Here is a 19,676-nt window from a genome sequence, read left to right as displayed (position 1 = left end):
TATTGTATTTTAGTGTTTTGTTGGAAGCCACCCAGAGTGGCTGGGGAAACCCAGCCAGATGGGCGGGGTATAAATAATAAATTATTATTATTATTATTATAAGCCTTCATGTGAATTATTGGACTCTATGAACAGAAGATACTTATACATGTATGGACCTTATGCATGAACTGACTAGGGAATGAACTGATCCACTGGGTCTTCTGCTTTTTTCATTGAACTCCATCAGTGAATGTGGAAAATGCATTTAAAATTATCAAAGGGGAAGGGGGAAATATGGTGACATTTTCATGGGTTCCTTGCAGGGTCTTGCTGCACCTAATTTACTTTAAAGGTAACAGTCTTTACAGCTAAATCAATGGCAGTTCCTGCATTTGCTGGTCCTCAGTAATCTTACAGGTTTCCAGTCCCCTTGCTTCTTGAGTTTATTATTATTATTATTATTATTATTATTATTATTCAGTCCAACTATATTATCCACCTTAAGGTCCGTATAGTAAAAGCTATGGTTTTCCCAATAGTGATGTATGGAAGTGAAAGCTGGACCATAAAGAAGGCTAATCGCCAAAGAATTGATGCTTTTGAATTATGGTGCTGGAGGAGACTCTTGAGAGTCCCATGGACTGCAAGAAGATCAAACCTATCCATGCTTAAGGAAATCAGCCCTGAGTGCTCACTGGAAGGACAGATCCTGAAGCTGAGGCTCCAATACTTTGGCCACCTCATGAGAAGAGAAGACTCCCTGGGAAAGACCCTGATGTTGGGAAAGATGGAGGGCACAAGGAGAAGGGGACGACAGAGGACAAGATGGTTGGATAGTGTTCTCGAAGCTACCAGCATGAGTTTGACCAAACTGCGGGAGGCAGTGGAAGACAGAAGTGCCTGGCGTGCTCTGGTCCATGGGGTCACGAAGAGTTGGACACGACTAAACGACTAAACAACAACAACAACATATTATCCACCCTCCCACAAAATGGTATCTGGCCCAAAGAAGGAAGAGTTAATCCTTTAGACTTTATGCAACCTCTATAAATCTCAGGGTCATGGGTTTGAGGCTCATGTTGGGTGAAAGATTCCTGCATTGGACTGGATAACCCTCATCCCTTCCAACTCTACAATTCTATGATTCTATAGCAAAAGCAAATATATTTCAGTAGGGATCAGTAACCTAACACTTGCTGCTGTTTTACTGAATGTCGGTGGGAAAAATGTTTTATTGATCACTATCTACCGCTCAAGAGAACTGTCTGAGAGAGCATATGGTGTTCTTGCATTACTAAAACAAAGCAGGTCTCAAACCGGGCAGTGCCTGGATTGGAGGCTGCCTGGGGATCCATTTGAGCTTCTCTGAATCACCCCACGGAAAGAGTGCAATGAAAGTGCAATAAATACCCCCCATGAAATGCGTTTTTTTAAACAAATCTAAGCGCAGGAAAGATGAGTGTCTTTTACCAAAGGGAGGTCTTCATTTGAATTTGTCCGTGCTTTACTGCTTCTGTCAAAGTAAAAGAATACCAAATGCTATTGAAACCCACGAATTGTCATTGATTCAGCACAGAGTTAAATCACATGTGGATGTTGTAAAGTGTACAGGCAGTGTGTTGTGGCATAATAAGGTGGTGGCAGTAACTCCCTTTTGCCAGCTGCTCTGAGTCTCATGTGTCCAATAGCTTGAGGATACTTGGAGATATAAGCCATGTGATTTCCGAAAGCAAATTCCCTTTCTCTGTCTTTATTTCAGTGTGTGTGTGTGTGCGCGCGCACACACAACCATACTTAATTAGACTTTGGGGCGTAAATCAAGGGTGATAATAGTCCTGTTGACTCAAAATTAAAGGGTTTTCCTTTTATTGCCTGCACTAGATCAAAGCTACTATGCGCTTTTTCGCCCTTTAAAAATATATATAGTTGACCTCACCTCTCTTGAATGCAGAAACTCGCATCACAACGAAGCAGTTTGCCTCAAATATAACATGGCACTTTTCTGCTTCCTCCATCCCTTTAATTAGGGTATTCTGAGCTAGGAATAGTTTTGATTAAAAAAAGAATTCATCAACTCGTGATGAAGTAAAAAATAATTAATCAGTTTAAATCAGTATTCTAAAATTGCATTTTAGGACATCTGAACTAGAAATAAAAATCACCCCACAAACACAGATGGTGGAATGGATCCCTAGGTTATTTTGCTCACACACACACACCCCAAATTTCCCCATGGCTTTCTCATAGTTCCTTCATTGTCTTGCTTGAGGAGGAATATCCACATACTTCTGAAATTCACATTAAACAAGATCTAGTGACAACCTAGGGATTTGCAGAATCACCCCCCCCCAAAGGAATCTGCTAGCTTTACTTAAAATAATTTGGATTTCCTAGCAAATCCTCGATTTTTTCACCTGAGGAACACCCAAATTCATGACAATTTAGTGACCTGTCTATATCAAGAACCAGCTAACCGGGTCTCCAATCCACTTCATTCTCATATTTGACCTTTGTTGCTGTTACAAAAGAAAAGAATGTAGAATGCATATATTTGTAAGAAATGGCTTTAAGCTATGGGCCAAGATGGACATGATGCAAGATCCCCATGATTTAGATGAAATAAAAAATGTGTCAATTAGACACACACACACCCCAATGACTGCTTGGACTGAGGAAGGGCTGTGGTTCACTGGCTGAGCATCTGTTTTGCATACAAATTATTCCAGATTCCTGGTACAGTGGTTGGGCAGTCAGTATGGACAATGCTGAGCTAGATGAAGGCTCCATCAACAGAAGGTACCTCCATATGTTCATGTGCTGTGAAGATCAGGGAAGTGGTGCTTTAGAAGAGGATGTTCAATCCTTTCCCTGATGTAAATAACCCTCCTCTCACTCCCCAAGCTGTTATTAGCTCCTGGGAGACAGAGACAGACACACTGATTGTTCAGGGTCATAAAGTAAGCTTCAGTGTTGAGTGAACAATTCAAATCCAGATCTCCACAATCTAAGACCACTGCACCACACCAGTTTTGGGGGATGCTAGAACTGCTAACTAATAGCTCAGTTAGTAGCACATAAGACTCTTAATCTGAGGGCCATGCATTTGAACCCACGTTGGGCAAAAGATTCTTGTATGGATTGGGGGTTGGACTAGATGACCCTCATAGTGACTTTCAAGTCTATAATTCTATGATTGTATGATCCAAACAGCAACTGCACAAACAAAACTGCTACTGAAGATTTTTTATTTTATTTTATTATGATGCTCTGGGTATTCAAAGGTGGGGGTAAATAATGGAATTGTTATTTTTTTCACAGTGTCACTAGCATGCATTTTTCAAACTTCATTTAATGCCTTCAAAAATCTGCTTTGATTGTGCTCTGTGCCTTTTACCATTCACAAAGTATCTTCACCAGGTTGTCACTGAACTAATTCCTTTCCTCAAAATATACTGAAGGCTTATCATGATTATTACTATTCGGGGTAGTATTTTGGGTGCCATACCCTTTCAAAGCTCTGCACGTAAATTGAGTTAACCATGAAACAACAGATACATATTTGCTTTGCTTTTGTATTTTGTGTTTTTATCTTGTATTTTTATGCTATGAACCACCTTGAGTTTTGCGGATGAAGGGCAGTTTACAAATTTTAATAATAATAATAATAACAACAACACAGGTGCATAGATAAGTTACTGTTACAAAACTACTCTGAAGCATATACACTATTTTTGCACTTGATTTTTTCAGTGAAAATAAGTCTTCAAGACCCACTTTAATGCCTGTACTGAATCAGTTGGAGAAGAATTTCATAACTCTGGAGCCACCACTGAGGAGGCCTTCTCTTTGTTCCTATCAGCCTAACCATTCTTAATGGTAGGCACACAAGAAAGACTTCTGCACGAATGGGATTAGGTTAGTAAAAATGGGGACATAGGAAGATGCTTATAATGAGCAGGAAAATTAGTCTATCAAGCTCACTATTCTCTATTGAGAGCCGGTGTGGTGTAGTGGTTAAGAGCGGTAGTCTCGTAATCTGGGGAACCGGGTTCACGTCTCCACTCCTCCACATGCAGCTGCTGGGTGACCTTGGGCCAGTCACACTTCTTTGAAGTCTCTCAGCCCCACTCACCTCACAGAGTGTTTGTTGTGGGGGAGAAAGGGAAAGGAGATTGTTAGCCACTTTGAGACTCCTTCGGGTAGTGATAAAGCAGGATATCAAATCCAAACTCTTCTTCTTTTCTACACTGATTGGCAGTGGCTCTCTGGGGTTTGAGGCAGGTATGTCTTCCAGCGCCACCTGGAGCTGGCATGAACTTTAAAAAGTAGAGAGAGAAAAAGAAGTATGTCTGCTTCCAGGAAATGCCATTTACTTAAAATTTTAGAGGCTTCCTAATTATAAATACTTTTTGAGACTCCTCTCAACCACATCACCACTCAGAAGATATCTCTTCTCTGAAGTTTTATTTCATACTTCTTAATTAGCCTTTCTACCATGCCAAGCTTGCTGGCCCTTGCAAAGTAACTCAAATTCGGTTAATGTTACAGAGATCAATAATAATTAATGCACAAGGGAATTTTTTGCAATTATCTTCTATGAAAAAGAAATCTCACCCTATAAACTTGAAAATTCCCATTAATTATATCAACCTTTACTTCTCTAACATCTGCAAATTAAAAATCATCCATTAGTTTAGACAAGTGATAGTTTATTAGTATCTCTCCCCCCCCCCAAAAAAAATCTGTGCATATCTTACCCAGTTATTATCCTCTTGCTATCATAGTCCTTTTAAATAAAGAGCAGAATTCATCCTTTAAGTAATCCTGTGCTGATCCCCTCCTCATTTCATTAACCCAGTGAAAGCCCCCCCACACACACACATTTTGGGGGGCAGGCAGGGAAATTCAGTGAAATGTCCTTTCTCTATTTCTTATCTTAATTACATTACAAAATGACTGAGAAGTGTGTTCTTCCTTTTACATTATTTTTCTTATAAACGGCTATGAGTGCCACTCCACTTTTAGCTAGGCTAATTTATGAGGTGGCTGAGTGTTGCAGTGCTATTTCCTTTACTTTTTTAAAAAAAACACCTTCATGTGCCCATGCTTCCTGCAATGCGCATTTGAAGACACCTACCATTCCAGGAACTATGACTGGCTGGAAAACAGCAGAACTTTTCCCTCGACCACTCTCTAGCACTCTGCAGCCAGCCTCCTGACTTCTTAAAATGTCCATAGGACAATGTCATGCTATGTTTTCCCATAGGAATTCCACAAATTGGAAGCAGCTTGGCAGATGGGTGGAGCCATTTCACTAGCTTCCCGGCAGGTGATTCACTGTTGCTAACTGGGAGAGAGGTGGTGAGGCGGCCATGAGGTTGGTGCTGTGTAAATGCACTGGCAGAAGTGCTGGATTTGCTCTGCCAGTGTGTTTGCACCATGTCAACCTCCCTGCTGCTCTCCCTCCTGGTAAGAAGCAACGGCCCACCTTCTGGGAAGCTAACAAACCAGCTCTGACCCATCCAATGAGCAACTTCTACTGGAAAAAGAAGAGACCGAGAAGAGTCTAAGAATCACACAAAACTCTTGAAATAAAAGTAACGACAACAAGAGGGAGAAGAAGAACATTTGTAATGTAAATAAGGAAAGAACTAAGCAAGAAAAGATACCCCCCCACAACACACATTGAATTTGCTTGAAGTTCGCCCATGCTACTCATTTTTGGAGAAATTATTTCTTCTCTCCTCATAAACAATTTAAAAAAACCCAGCCCAAAACATTGGTGCATTATGTTTGGCATAATATGACAAGCATAGCTATGCTGATTTGGCAGCTCGTATCCAGGGCTGAGTTGATTATTCATAGAATTTGAATTTTACATCAGAATTTGCACACTTCGCAAGGTCAGGCTTGGCAGTGGTTCTCAAGAAAGCGTTCTTCCCTTCCATGCTGCTTGAGAACCTTTTATGCTAACCATGTAAGGGAGTCAATATGGGTCATTCTGCATTCAGAACAGGCACTCATCTACTGAATTATGCTCCTCCCTGATCAGGCTTGCTCAACAGGTTTGAGAACTGGCTAATAGATCAACAGACAGAGAGACAGATTTTTTTTAATGGTTTATAAAACCTGTCGCTGCTTCTACAAGTATTTCTGCTTTCCCCCAGGATGTTACATACTCTGGTGAATATCCAAGCAATTTCCATTTCTGTGCAGATCTGAATCACTGCTCCCTATACAAGTGACTGGGGGGCCACACACTGGGATGGGGAACAGAAGGAGTTTGGGATCTAAAACCCCACCTTTTATACAAATTTAAATATATGCCAGAGTTCTGTCCTTTGTATCTGGTCGTCTGAACTATTGGGTGTGCAACAGGGTATAGGCAACACCAATTCCCCAGCAGTTTCAGCCTTGTCACCTTAAAACCCCTAAGCACAACCAAGTCAAATTACTTTGCCCCAAAATTGTCCATTTCCCCAGTAGTGGATGCTTCTTCTATCCCCACCCCCTTGCACCTTTACCCTTGCAGAAGAGTTCAACTTTTGACACAGCACTCAATTTAGACGAGGGAAGGGCAGCCCTTTAACCCACAAACTCCAACTCTTTACTCCTCCCAATTGTAGCCTTCTAAGGGATGCGGGTGGTGCTGTGGGTTAAACCATAAAGCCTAGGACTTGCCGATCAGAAGGTTGGCAGTTCGAATCCCCGCAACAGGGTGAGCTCCCGTTGCTCGGTCCCTGCTCCTGCCAACCTAGCAGTTCGAAAGCACGTCAAAGTGCAAGTAGATAAATAGGTACCACTCTGGCGGGAAGGTAAACAGTGTTTGCTTGCGCAGCTCTGGTTCACCAGAAGCAGCTTAGTCATGCTGGCCACATGACCCGGAAGCTGTACGCCAGCTCCCTCGGCCAATAAAGCGAGATGAGCTCCGCAACCCCAGAGTCAGCCACAACGAGACCTAATGGTCATGGGTCCCTTTACCTTTAAGGAGGCAATTACAACAGGTAGGGAACTGCCTGGCTATCCCTTCCTTTTTAATTTGAGCACATACATCCCTTGAGCTTGGTACAAACAAGGCTTCTGATTGTAACTAATTGCCTGTTAATTGTGCTCCTGTTGTACCCCCAAGGTCTGTACATCTTTGAGAGAGAGGGAAAATGCTTCCACTTTGTATTACCCTTCCATTTGCGTGACAGAAACCTGTAGTCCACAAGGATGAGGTTGTGCCCTGTAGGAAACAAACTCTGCTGCTTTTCTCCAAAACATTTCGGAGCCAATGCATCCATAAGCACTTGCAATTAGGAAGAGGAAAACATCCTTGTAATCTAACAAGCAAACAAAGGGCAAGGGAGGAGATGAGCCGCAGCAAGCATCTTTAATGAGAAAATGCTTTTTAATCATGAAATGGTCATGCAAGAGGATCTGCAATTTGGGCCACTTTGATATCCGCAAAAGGCAATTTATTCTCATTTCTTTTTCTTGCTGGGAAAGAGAATAACCTAACTCTTGGTGTGGGTATAGCAATTTGAAGCACTTGGATTCTGCAGGAAAAAAAGCTTATCTCCCCTTCCTCACCATTTTTCTCCCTGCTACCGATTTCAGATAACCTGATTCTGAATGATACATCCAATGATGGAAAGTGATTAGAGAGAGGATTTCCGTATGTAGGTTGAAGAACTGAAGAAATAGGTTTTTTTCCCCTACCACAGGACCACTATTTCTGTCAACGCTCCCATTTCCTTAGATGTGTGTAAGCAATCTGGCACTAGTAGTGTTTGGGTGGCAAAAGCTCCTGTTTGGGGTTGCCAGCTAGCCAGCCAGTCATGCTCTCTTACAGAGTATTCAATTCTCCTGACCTTTCACCTTGGGTTCTTTGTTTTGCTTCCCTAAAGGGCACTCAGCTTCCCTTTGCCACAAAAGATGCTTAGCTCTCACTGAGTTGTGTGGATTAAGCGTTGCACCTCCCTAAAGTTTTGCTTTAACTTTTGAAAACTTGGGATTGCCCCAAGCATGCAGATTCCTCTCTCTTGTTTCCCAGTAGGCTCATTTTGACAACATAGCAGATAGCATTCAACACTAGGGTTCATCAAGAGTTCACTAGAGGGGGTGATTAAATGAAGGCAAGCTGGCAAAATATAATACCTAAAAATCTCAGCTATAAGCAACATTTAAATCAAACCATGGCCTCAAACAAAGCTAGCCCTACCATTAGACAAGAGCTGCTATCCCAAACAGCAGATTTTGCATACTACTGTGACTGTCTCAGGAATTAATATATTGGGTGGATTTAAAGACTAATTGTCAGCCATTTGGGGGGGGGGGCGAGGGCATTGGGAGGGAGAAGTAGATAGGGTTTTGTTTTGGTTTTTTTTGCATCAGGTGACAACAATATTTTGCCCAGCCCAGGCCATGGCTGTTGACCAGAAGCTAAGTCACACACTCTTCTTCAGCTGTTAGTCTACAATCTGAGAATTATAATACTGATGCATGGTACGTTGTTGTTGTATTTTAAAAAATGCTAAAGTATTAATTACTTTTAGCATCATAAAGTTCTGTACAAATATCAAATATTCTTTCTGCTTATTGGCATTTATACAAGGATGTAAAAATGTTGTTGCTGTTTAGTTAATTAAGGCATGTATCACTATGAGTACAATCCTATCATGATACCCCAGGGTTTTGAAATCAAGTGAGATGCTCTCTGGGCTCAAAATAAAGAACTGGAGTGAATTTCTTAGACCTTACCACACATTTAACGCTAGAAGATGTGGGTGGCAATGCGACTTGGCAGAGGGAGGCTAAATACGTATGAGGGAAGGCTTGGGCAAATTTCCAGGAAGAGTGAGTTGGAAAATTTTAGTTTCTCTTTCCAATAAAGCCTTTGGAAGAGAGAGGAAATTATATGTTACCCGCTTTAATCATGAGCAGAAACTAATGGGCACAATAGACATGTGCCCATAATAGGTAATAGGAATAGGCAATGTCATGCTGCAGTTTCAGAACCTTGGATAGCTCAGAAGGGATACCTTCCCCCAACAGCTTTGAGCTCAAAGTCTAAGCACTTGTGCCAGACTACACTTCTCACCCTCCACCTTCCTGAAGTGTGCAGAGCATAAAAGAAGCATTCCTCTGTCCTAGAGCTTTAGCACTTGATCACCTCCATCACCCCCACCTTGTGAATTGCCTGTTCTGGGGAGTAGGCATGGGGGAGCATGGAGTCCTGGTATGGAAGAGTACTAGTCCCTCAGATGATCTGGCTAAAGAAATGTTGTCTCTGGGGCAGGAGGTGTACTAGTTTCAGGAACTTCTGGTCCAAGAGCTTTCTGTTGAGAGGCTCTGGTCCCATGCTGAGACCAGATCAGAGTTCAATATTCCTGTGGCTTGGTATCACAATGTTGAGAGCAAGGTCTGGTTTTACAATTGACATTTAAAGTCCTGGGAAAGCTGTGGCAAGGCATTAGCTTATACAGTTAACAAGATAGACAGTTCATCAAATCCCTATTCAATAGGATAAAGTTGGTCATTTCCAATTTCCAAGTCCACTTGTGTGTGTTTGTGTGTGCAAAGTATGTTTGTGTGCAAATTTAGTATTCCAGGATTCCCCACTCCCAGGTATAGCTAACAGCTCACAGGTATACCACTGCAGGCGTGCAGTTTTTTGTAAGATACTTACTTCTTTTTTCAAAATAAATTTATCATCTAAAACAAAACCAAATGCTAAATAAAATATTCCTGAAAGAGACCATTTCCCCAATACTAATGAAAGGCTTATGCTTATTACAGAAAACAACAACAGAGGAAAAGATCTTTTGTTTATGGCAGATCACTATACCTCAAGCTTCTATACTGGGGGGAGTGGTGGAAAGAGGAGAATTGATTATAGAATGTGGGACACATTTGGAATCTCTAGAAAAAGGTCCTTCTGGGTGAATCTTCATTCCAGTGGTGTACATAGCAACTGATAACTGTGGAATTTAGTTGATGGCATCTCAGGACCCTGAGAGATGCTCTGTATTTATCTGCTATAAAGGAGAAGCAGCTGTATCTAGCAACAATGGAAAGTGACAGCAGGAACTCCTCATGAATGCTGTCCTAAACTGTCCACTTTTCAACCTTGTAGGAAACTATGGAAGATACAGGGGCAAAAAACAATTATTACTAAACTAAGGAATGGTCCTAAAACTGTGAAATACAAGCACTGGGTCTTATGCATGGTTTCTGACAGAAACCAAATTATTATTTCTGATATGGCAGGGCTGGAGTCTACCCATCCACACTCCCTGAAAACATTCTCCATTTGGGTGGATGGGTGGAAAGGAAGCCAATTTCCTGTTGCTTATCTTGAGTTGCGTGGTGAGTTCCCGCCTCCCCCCTCAGAAATAAAGACACGAGACACAAGAATTCGAGTTAATGGGTCAAATTAGGCCACAACTTTATTGATTACAGGAATTGAGTGGTATTGGCTTAGGCATTGGTCGTAACAACTAACCGGCTTCAGCCTGCTTGCTTGAAGACCGGTAAGGATTAACCACCAGTAGGGGGAGTCCCGCTGATGCACATCAACTAGGAGCTCCCACGGGGTCACCGCTCAAGGGTGTGTTGTGGGCCCACACCTCCATAAGCTTAGGACAAGGCCATGCCCCCCAGAATCCTTTACCGGACTACCCTTTGATTTGGGGGAAGGTGATGGTGCTTCCTCCCCCCTTCATCTGCTTAACAATACAACAATACCCCTTCCAATGCCTAACTGCCAATACCGGGGAGTTGTGACGGTTTGCTATGAGGTAGGCAAAAACCAAGTGGCTGGTGCCAATCTGCCTGTTGGAAAAATTCCTACGAGTTTTTTTGGAGGGGTAATACCTTGATTTTGGGGGGAGGAGGGCAAAATTGTTGTCAGGAGTGAGCTAGCAGTAAAATGCATGAAGTCAGTGGAGTTAACTCTTTATTAGAAGAAACAGGATCTGCACAGGAGTGTCAGGCTTAATGAGCACAGCAACTCTTCTTGTCCCTATGAAGCAGTTGTGGAGACTTAAGGTCCTTGTCTTCCCACAGCTGTCTAAGCCCCCGGCAATCTGAGACTGCACCTACATGGCTGCCCTTGCTGCTTCTGCTTCATGCCTCTTCTGGTTCTGGGAGACCAGGTTGGAGGAGAGTTTCTAAGAAAAATGTTTAGGGGTACTCTCATTTTCCTACTCGTATTGAAATATTGCCCCTCAATGAGGCCAAACTTAGATTCACAAAATGTTTAGGGGTATGTGTACCCCTCTGTCCCCCAGGAAAAAAACACTGAGTGCACCCATTACTACAGTAAACCACACAAACCTGTAGATTAGGCTAACCTGTAGAAATATCTCCTATAATTTGTGTGTGGCCTTTCAAAATGGTGTGGCCTAGAATCCTCCCAGCTTCACTACGTCCCCACAAGAACTCGGTTTCTGCTACAATGCTTGGGGTTTAGTAGAGCAATTAGGCTTAGATGAGGGTGATTCCTTACCCTTAAAGATCCAAAGTTGATGCCCTATTATTGTCACCTACCTTGACCACTCTGGAACAAATTTCCTTCCCTGTATAGTTTTCTCTCAAATGATGAATAATGCAATACTTTTTACAAGCTACTTCAACAACCCATCAACTTTCTGTGACCTATTACTTATATTGAATAATGAAAGTTCTATTTGGTTAGAAATAATTACTGTTAAATAAAACATACAGTCATCTTGTTGTCTAATTGAAAAGTGAGCTTGTGCTGGGTTGTGACACTGCCTTTAGGACATTTTCATAAAGGAAATGATACGGTACCTTGTTACTGAGAACAAATAATTGTGATCAGCTATGGCATGCTACAACTGGCAAAGCAAATTGCAACAACCATTAACACAATCCATTTTGACTATGAAACCCACTCCATTGATGTGCATAGTAGTATACATGTAAATTTGTATTCTAGTCACTGGATGAATTATAATCCTTCTAATTGTATGTTCATAATGTATTTTCTTATGGGGGCAGCGGCATCATATCGACCAAAAACAACACACACACACAAACTTTAGTCAATGAGTATCTGTGTTAGTCGTTAAAAAGTGTTTTTCCTCTTCAGTTGAGAGAAGTAATAAACTCTGACACGGAATCCAGATTCCTCTCACTCTCTTAATGAGGTATCTTGTAATCCCAAAGGGAGCTAGCATTTGAGAGATGGCAAACACCTTAATAACTCCAGACGATTGAGAAGTCTGTTTACTAGCCATTTGTCGTGCTGTATAATTACTGACTTTGGAACATATCACACCTGGTTCCCTTGAGAATAAAGAATCCCAATTCAGAACAATCTCTCTTTCAAGCTTCTTTGTATGCATGTGTGTATATGGGTGTCTCTTCACATATCTGATCCTGTTAGTTTCATCAGCGTTCATGCTTACGGTCTGATTCTGTGTATATTAGGTCAGTTCATAAGAAGATCAAAGTAACAACTTTATCATGGCTGGGCAACTTCCTGGTTAGGTTTGAGTTGATGGTGCCAGTTCCTTCCTGAAGAAGGGAGGGACTGACATAGATGGTCTGCCCCTCAGACTTATGAAGACGTACAGATTCCTGAATGCTCTGGGAGATTTTCAAGTTGACTTAGCCAGTGCTCCTGTCAAGGCCCTGGTCTTACTGTAGTGTGAAACCTGTAAATCACCCTGGTTCTCTGATGAGCTTTGCACAATAAAAACAAGTTGAATAATAGCTAGAGTGCAAGTGCTACAAGACCTGTACCAAAGCTGACCCCCCCCCCAAAAAAAAAGGGAGGGGAGTTAGAGCACGGAATCTTGCTTACTGTGTGACAGTGATGCCAAAGAAGATAACTTGCTTCCCTGTCTCCATTGCATCCTTGAATAGCTGTCCAGCAGAACTGTTCAGAGTGGTTAAGCAGCTAGTGAAAGGTAGAACACAGTCAGGAGTATCTGATCACTTTGAGGCATGCTGTTACAAATTTGCTAGGCTATTTGAGAATAAAGTCACTCATCTTCATTCCAAGCTTGACACAGTGATTGGTACAGTCTCAACTGAGGTCTTTGCAGCTCCCTCAGAACACGTTGCTTTGGATCAATTTCAGTTATGGCAGCTGCAGGATGTAGACAAGCTGCTTGAGAGAGCGAGGTCCACTACTTGGCCTCTTGACTCTTGACCATCACGGGTTTTAAAATACAACTGTGGGGGGTTGATTTGTCGCATCCAAAGACCAGTAAATGCTTTGTTGTGAAAATGCCTTGTACCAGCTGCCTTGAAAGAGGTGGTGCAATGTGTTTCGCATCCTTGAGAAATCCTCCTTAGACCATGATGATCGTGATATGTCACAAATGGATTGCTCAGTTGGCTAGAGTACGGTGCTGATAATGCTAAGGTTGTAGATTCGATCCCTGAAAGGGACTGCTGCATATTCCTGCATTGCAAGGGTTGGACATGATGATCCTCAGAGTCCCTTCCAACTCTATAATTCTATGATAACTATGACCTGATTGATAATACTCTGTTATTCAGTGAAGTTCTCAAGAAGATTGTGGCTGTGTAATGACAGGCCTGCTAGAATGAATCCGATTCTCTTGACCTAGTTTTGGGACCAAAATGACTTTGGTTGCTCCGGTGGATGGTTTGTATCACAAGAGAGCTAGGAAGTGTGAGTCTGTTGATTCTCCTGGATCCCTTGGCCACGGTATCCTCTTGGGGTGAGTCTGTGGCTCGGCAGTTGGAAGCAAAGTGATACATTGGTTGTACTCCTATCTGTAGTGCCATTTCTAGAGAGCAGAGCTGAGAAGCTCCTTTGCGCCGCTTTGGGCATGTGCTGTGCAGTCTTGCGAGCTCCATTCTGTCTCCATTATGCACAGCCATCAGAGGGTTTGGTATTCAGTATCATTAATTTGCAGATGACAGCCAGATCTATCTCTCTAGTCCATCTATAGGAAACATAGCTGTTGTGGCTCTGACCTAATGCCTGGAGGCAATAATGAACTGAATGATGACCAGTAAACTGAAGCTGAATCCTGTCAAGACATTGAGATGATGTTGGTGAGTGGTCTGGTAATCAGTGAATGCCATGTTATAGATGGAGTCACATGCCCCCTTGAAGCAACAGGTTCATAGTCCAACAGTATCTATCATTGTCAAAATAAGCTCAAGTGACCTATGTGGTGAAGAATACTTCCAGCTATAGCTGTTTTTCCACCTATGGCTGTTCTTGGACTGGGATAGCCTTGCCATGGTACTGCAAGCTTGGTAACCTCGTATTTTTGTTACTGTGATATGTTGGGCTTTTATTGAAGATAGTTCATCTAGTGCAGAATGATGCCCCAAGCGTTTTGACAGGTGCTTCAGTGCATATATAACACCTACTTTTTAGGTTCTGCATCAGCTGCCTGAAAATTCCTGGGCCCAATAAGTATAACTCTCTATTCACAGAGTTGCCTAGGCCCTGTGATTAGAAAGACCTTGCAATCAGTGGGTGAGGGACTCTTTCCAGGGACACAAAACAGAGCCTTTACTGTCAGGGCCGTCTTTGCCCGGGGGTGCAAGGGGTGTGGGGGTGCCAAATGTATACCTACTGTATACCGGTCCCTCTTGAGTCCCCCCCCCCTAAAAAAGGTCAACAACTACTTTGGCTCCCCCCTCCCAAAAATGCTCAATAAATTTGAGCTCACCCTCCCTTAAAAAATTTGGGGTGGCTAAACTAAATTTGGGGACGCGGGATGGATCTTTGCACGCCAGCGGTGCATATGCTAAATACGGCCCTGTTTACTGTAGTGGCACCCTGGTTTAGTAGCTGCTTAACTTCCAACACCCAGTTAAAAAAGACCTGTTGTCTCAGGTAGTAAATACCTGGAGATACTTAAATCATTTTGGTTTTAACTTGTGCCTAAGTTCTGAATCTGTTTGATTTGCAATGGGTTATAGCAGGCATAGGCAAACTCAGCCCTTCAGATGTTTTGGGACTACAACTCCCATCATCCCTAGCAAACAGTGGTCAGGGATTATGGGAATTGTAGTCTCAAAACATCTGGAGGGCCGAGTTTGCCTATGCCTGGGTTATAGCTTTTAAAAACTGTATGATTTGATTTATTTGTATTAAGTATTCTAATACAGTGGTGCCTCGCAAGACGAAATTAATTCGTTCTGCGAGTTTTTTCGTCTAGCGAATTTTTCGTCTTGTGAAGCACGAAATCCCATAGGAATGCACTGAAAATCAATTAATGTGTTCCTATGGTCAAAAAAAGTCCAAACAAAGCCAAATTTGGTACAACAAGAGTTTATTTACTGCTCTTTAAAGTCACACATACTGTAAAGAGCATTTCAAAAATTGAAGGAACAATAAATTAAGTTTCTAAACATGACAGAAAAACATTTAAAAATCAACAAAGTGAACAGTACATTTTCTAAGACTCTGAGGGACCACTTGAAGAAGGTTCTTCTTCCACTCTTTGCTTCTTGCTGAAGAACCTGTCCATGGTCTGCTGCTTCATCCGCCTTTTCAGCACCTCCCTGAAAGGCGACATGACCCTCGTATCAAAAGTGTTCGCAAGGTAATGTACCACATGCTTGTCAGGGTGGTGCCGCTGTGCAAAAGCCTGCACATCCTTCCACTTCATGCAAATGTCCCTCAGTTCTTTGGAGGACAGCCGTTCCTCAGTTGCTTCCTCCTCTTCCAGCGAGGCCTGCTCCTGCGCAGCCTCTGCCTGCAGTTCGACCAGCTCCTGGGTGGTCAGCTCATGGTCGTGCTCCTCCACCAGCTCGCTGACATCCTCCTCTGTGACCTCCAGGCCCATGGTCCTCCCCAAGGCAACAATGTCCTGCACCACTGTTGACTCTGGTGCATCAGAGTCACTTGGTGCCACACAGTCCAGCCACAGGCTGCGCCAAGCGCAATTCAAATTTCTCTGGCTGATCCCGTTCCAGGCCGTGGTGATCATCTTCAAGCAGGTGACGATGTCGAAGTGGTCCTTCCAGAATTCCCGCAGGGTGATGGTGGTGCAATCAGTCACCTCGAAGCATCGCCTGAAAAGCTCCTTGGTGTAGAGTTTTTTGAAATTGGCCATGACCTCCTGATCCATCGGCTGGAGCAGTGGCGTGGTGTTAGGCAGCAGGAACATGATGCTGATGAAGCTGAACTCCTCCAACAAGTCCTCCTCAAGGCCTTTAGGATGAGCAGGAGCATTGTCCATCAGAAGCAAAGCCTCCAGCAGCAGGTCGTTGTCCAGCAGGTACTGTTTGACAGCAGGGCCAAAAGCAAGATTGACCCAGTCCACAAACAGCACACGTGTGACCCAAGCCTTGCTGTTGGATCGCCACATGACACTCAGCTGCTCCTTGTCGACCTTCTTGAAGGCCCGTGGGTTCTCCGAGTGGTACACCAGCAGGGACTTGATCTTCAGGTCGCCGCTTGCGTTGGCACAGAAGAGCAGGGTCAGACGGTCCTTCATGGGCTTGTGGCCAGGCAACTTGGCCTCCTCCTGTGTGATGAAAGTCCTTTTGGGCATCCTCTTCCAAAACAGCCCGGTCTCGTCGCAGTTGAAGACCTGCTGTGGAATGTAGCCCTCTGTCTTCACAGCCTCCAGGAACTCCGCTGCAAAGTCTTCAGCCGCAGGAACATCAGAACTGGCAGCCTCTCCACGCTGTGAATTCCAGATCTTCCAGAACCAACCTCTGCTTGCCTTGAAGACTTCTGGCTCGCCTGAGGTTCCTGGCTGTTCCCGGACGAGGTCTGCATGCAAGGCCTTGGCCTTCTCACAAATGATGGCCTCAGTCACTGTGTCCCCTGCACGCTGCTTCTCTTCTAACCAGATGAGCAGCAACTTCTCGACCTCCTCCAGAACAGCTGGGCGGTTCTTCACGATCCTGGTGACTCCCTTGGCTGCATCAGTCACAAGGATCTTCTCCCTCATCTTCAGGATGGTCCCGATGGTCGATGGATTCCTCCCGTAGTCCCTGGCGAGGTCTGTCACACACATTCCACCGTCGTGCTTCCGGATGATCTCCTTCTTCATTTCCAGCGTCACCTTCTCCTTCTTCCTCTCGCCGGCCTCTGCAGCAGCAGTCTTCTTGGGTCCCATGGCAGCACAGCTCCTACCTTCGCAAACTCAGGGGGAAAAAAAGAATCAGTGCTTCACATCCAAAAAATTCAAAAGCACCCAGCCACCTACCACACAGAAATTCAAACACAGAACCAAGTCCTTGAATTCCAAACACCCCAACCCAAAATCCAAAACCCCCCAAAAAAGTTTTAAAAGTTTAACTTACCAAATGGCTGCAAAAGAAGTTTTGGAAAAGCTTCAAAAATCAGCAAAGTCTTCAAAAACCTAAACTGTTCCCCCAGCACCCACCCACCACACAGAAATTGCAAACCCCTCCCCAACTGTTGCAAACCCCTCCCCAACTGTTCCCCCAGCCAGCCACCGCACAGAAATTCAAATCCAGAATTTTTTTCAAAAAACAACAACATGGCCCAATGGTCACAGAAAATCATAAAAATGCAGGAAAAAACCACGCAAGCTCCCAGATTCTTGCAAACCCCTCCTCAACTCTTCCCCCAGCCAGCCACCACACAGAAATTCAAATCCAGAAATTTTTTTAAACAACAGCAGAGTGGCCCAATGGTCACGGAAAATCATAAAAATTAAAAAAAAACCCACACAAGCTCCCAGATTCTTACAAACCCCTCCTCAACTGTTCCCCCCAGCCAGCCACCACACAAAAATTCAAATCCAGAATTCTTTTTTTTTAAAAAAAAAACATGGCCCAATGGTCACAGAAAATCATAAAAATTCAAAATAAAACCACACAAGCTCCCAGATTCTTGCAAACCCGTCCCCAACTGTTCCCCCAGCCAGCCACCACACAGAAATTCAAATCCAGATTTTTTTTATAAAAAAAACAACATGGCCCAAATGGTCACAGAAAATCATAAAAATTCAAAATAAAACCACACAAGCTCCCAGATTCTTGCAAACCCCTCCTCAACTGTTCCCCCAGCCAGCCACCACACAGAAATCCAAATCCAGATTTATTTTTTTTAAAAAATCAGCAGAGTGGCCCAATGGTCACAAAAAATCATAAAAATTAAAAAAAAAACCCACACAAGCTCCCAGATTCTTGCAAACCCCTCCTCAACTCTTCCCCCAGCCAGCCACCACACAGAAATCCAAATCCAGAAATTTTTTAAAAAAACAAACAGCAGAGTGGCCCAATGGTCACAAAAAAACATAAAAATTCAAAATAAAACCACACAAACTCCCAGATTCTTGCAAACCCCTCCTCAACTGTTCCCCCAGGCAGCCACTACACAAAAATTCAAACCCAGATTTTTTTTTTTAAAAAAAAAACATGGCCCAATGGTCACAAAAAACATAAAAAATAAAAAAAACCCACACAAGCTCCCAGATTCTTGCAAACCCCTCCTCAACTGTTCCCCCAGCCAGCTACCACACAGAAATTCAAACCCAGAATTTTTTTTTTTAAAAAAACAGCAGAGTGGCCCAATGGTCACAAAAAATCATAAAAATGCAGAAAAAACCACACAAGCTTCCAGATTCTTGCAAACCCCTTCCCAACACCAAGTCCTTGAATTCCAAACACCCCAACCCAAAATCCAAAAACTCCCAAAAAAGTTTTAAAAGTTTAACTTATCAAATGGCTGCAAAAGAAGTTTTGGAAAATCTTCAAAAATCAGCAAAGTCTTCAAAAACCTCAAAAAAGGCTACCACACCGTGTGCTATGAATTGCTCCTCGAAGTCAAGTCGCAACTGCACCTCTTCAAGCAATGCACCCTGGGTATTAACGGTTTTACGAAAAAGGAAACAAACTTGCAAGACGTTTTCGTCTTGCCAAGCAAGCCCATAGGGAAATTCGTCTTGCGAAGCACATCGAAAAACGAAAAACTCTTTCGTCTAGCAAGTTTTTCGTCTTACGAGGCATTCGTCTTGTGGGGCACCACTGTATTCTGTTGGAAACTGCCCCTTGATTACTTTGTAATGAAGCACAGTTCTTAATTCTTGCAGCTAGCTAACTAAATTTTCACAGAACTAAATCCCATGCAGCTCCAAGGGATTTCCTCCCAAGATTTCACAGGATTTCAGCCTTAGGGATTTGTGAGAGCACAGGTTTCTGATCTCCCCAGGTTCTAGTGTTGGGATATGTTTGGGATATGTGGAAGTGGGCAAATAGTTTTCTATGTGAAGATGTGAATGGCGATTTTGCATGGCATGTGCATCGTCTTATGATTGCCTGAGTGCATATCGTGTTCCTTACCCAGAATAACAGACACCTCTCTAAGAAGCATAATGCAGATCAGGATCATAGCTGATTATTGCATACACAATTGGCGTAATTACACAGGAGCCTGTGTAGTCAGCCAGAAGTCTGACAACATATGCCACTATTTAAAACACTTCCTTGCAATAGTATGTGATACACACACACACACACACACACACAGAGAGAGAGAGAGAGAGAGAGAGAGAGAGAGAGAGGATACACACACATTTCATATGAATTAACGATGCATTTTTGCATCTAAAGCAGGAAAGAGTATTTTTATTTTGTGGCTTTCAATTTAAAGTTTCTCTTCCCCTCTCCACTTGGAAGCTCTGAAACTGGTTGCAGGCCCATGCGAGAAGAGCTGACAAGATGTCCTTGTGTTCAAAAGAAAAGTGCTGAAATGAGGGATG

At 43.1% G+C, this 19,676-nt stretch overlaps 2 protein-coding genes and 1 long non-coding RNA gene across 6 annotated transcripts in view; 1 reads left to right on the top strand and 2 right to left on the bottom strand.

Moving 5' to 3' along the window:
- Positions 1 to 19,676, top strand: part of CDH12 (cadherin 12) — a 661,518-nt gene that overhangs the window by 125,836 nt on the left and 516,006 nt on the right. The window lies entirely within an intron of this gene.
- Positions 1 to 19,676, bottom strand: part of LOC310767246 — a 582,601-nt gene that overhangs the window by 83,280 nt on the left and 479,645 nt on the right. The gene's annotated exons all lie outside the window — the stretch shown is intronic.
- On the bottom strand, positions 2,436 to 18,710 carry LOC310767347 (putative CENPB DNA-binding domain-containing protein 1; the record flags this gene model as incomplete). The annotated part of the gene is made up of 3 exons (XM_083624214.1): positions 18,696 to 18,710; positions 16,530 to 17,299; positions 2,436 to 2,498 (listed from the first exon to the last, which is right to left on the bottom strand). The coding sequence occupies exons 2-3, from the start codon at positions 17,061 to 17,063 to the stop codon at positions 2,436 to 2,438; spliced, it is 597 nt and encodes a 198-aa protein (XP_083480340.1). The 5' UTR covers positions 17,064 to 17,299; positions 18,696 to 18,710.

This window comes from Podarcis filfolensis, assembly GCF_964270895.1.
Source record: "Podarcis filfolensis genome assembly, chromosome: 7".
NCBI classification, from domain to species: Eukaryota; Metazoa; Chordata; class Lepidosauria; order Squamata; family Lacertidae; genus Podarcis; species Podarcis filfolensis.
The sequence above is the reverse complement of the archived record's forward strand: the minus strand, read 5'-3'. Positions and strand labels throughout refer to the sequence as shown.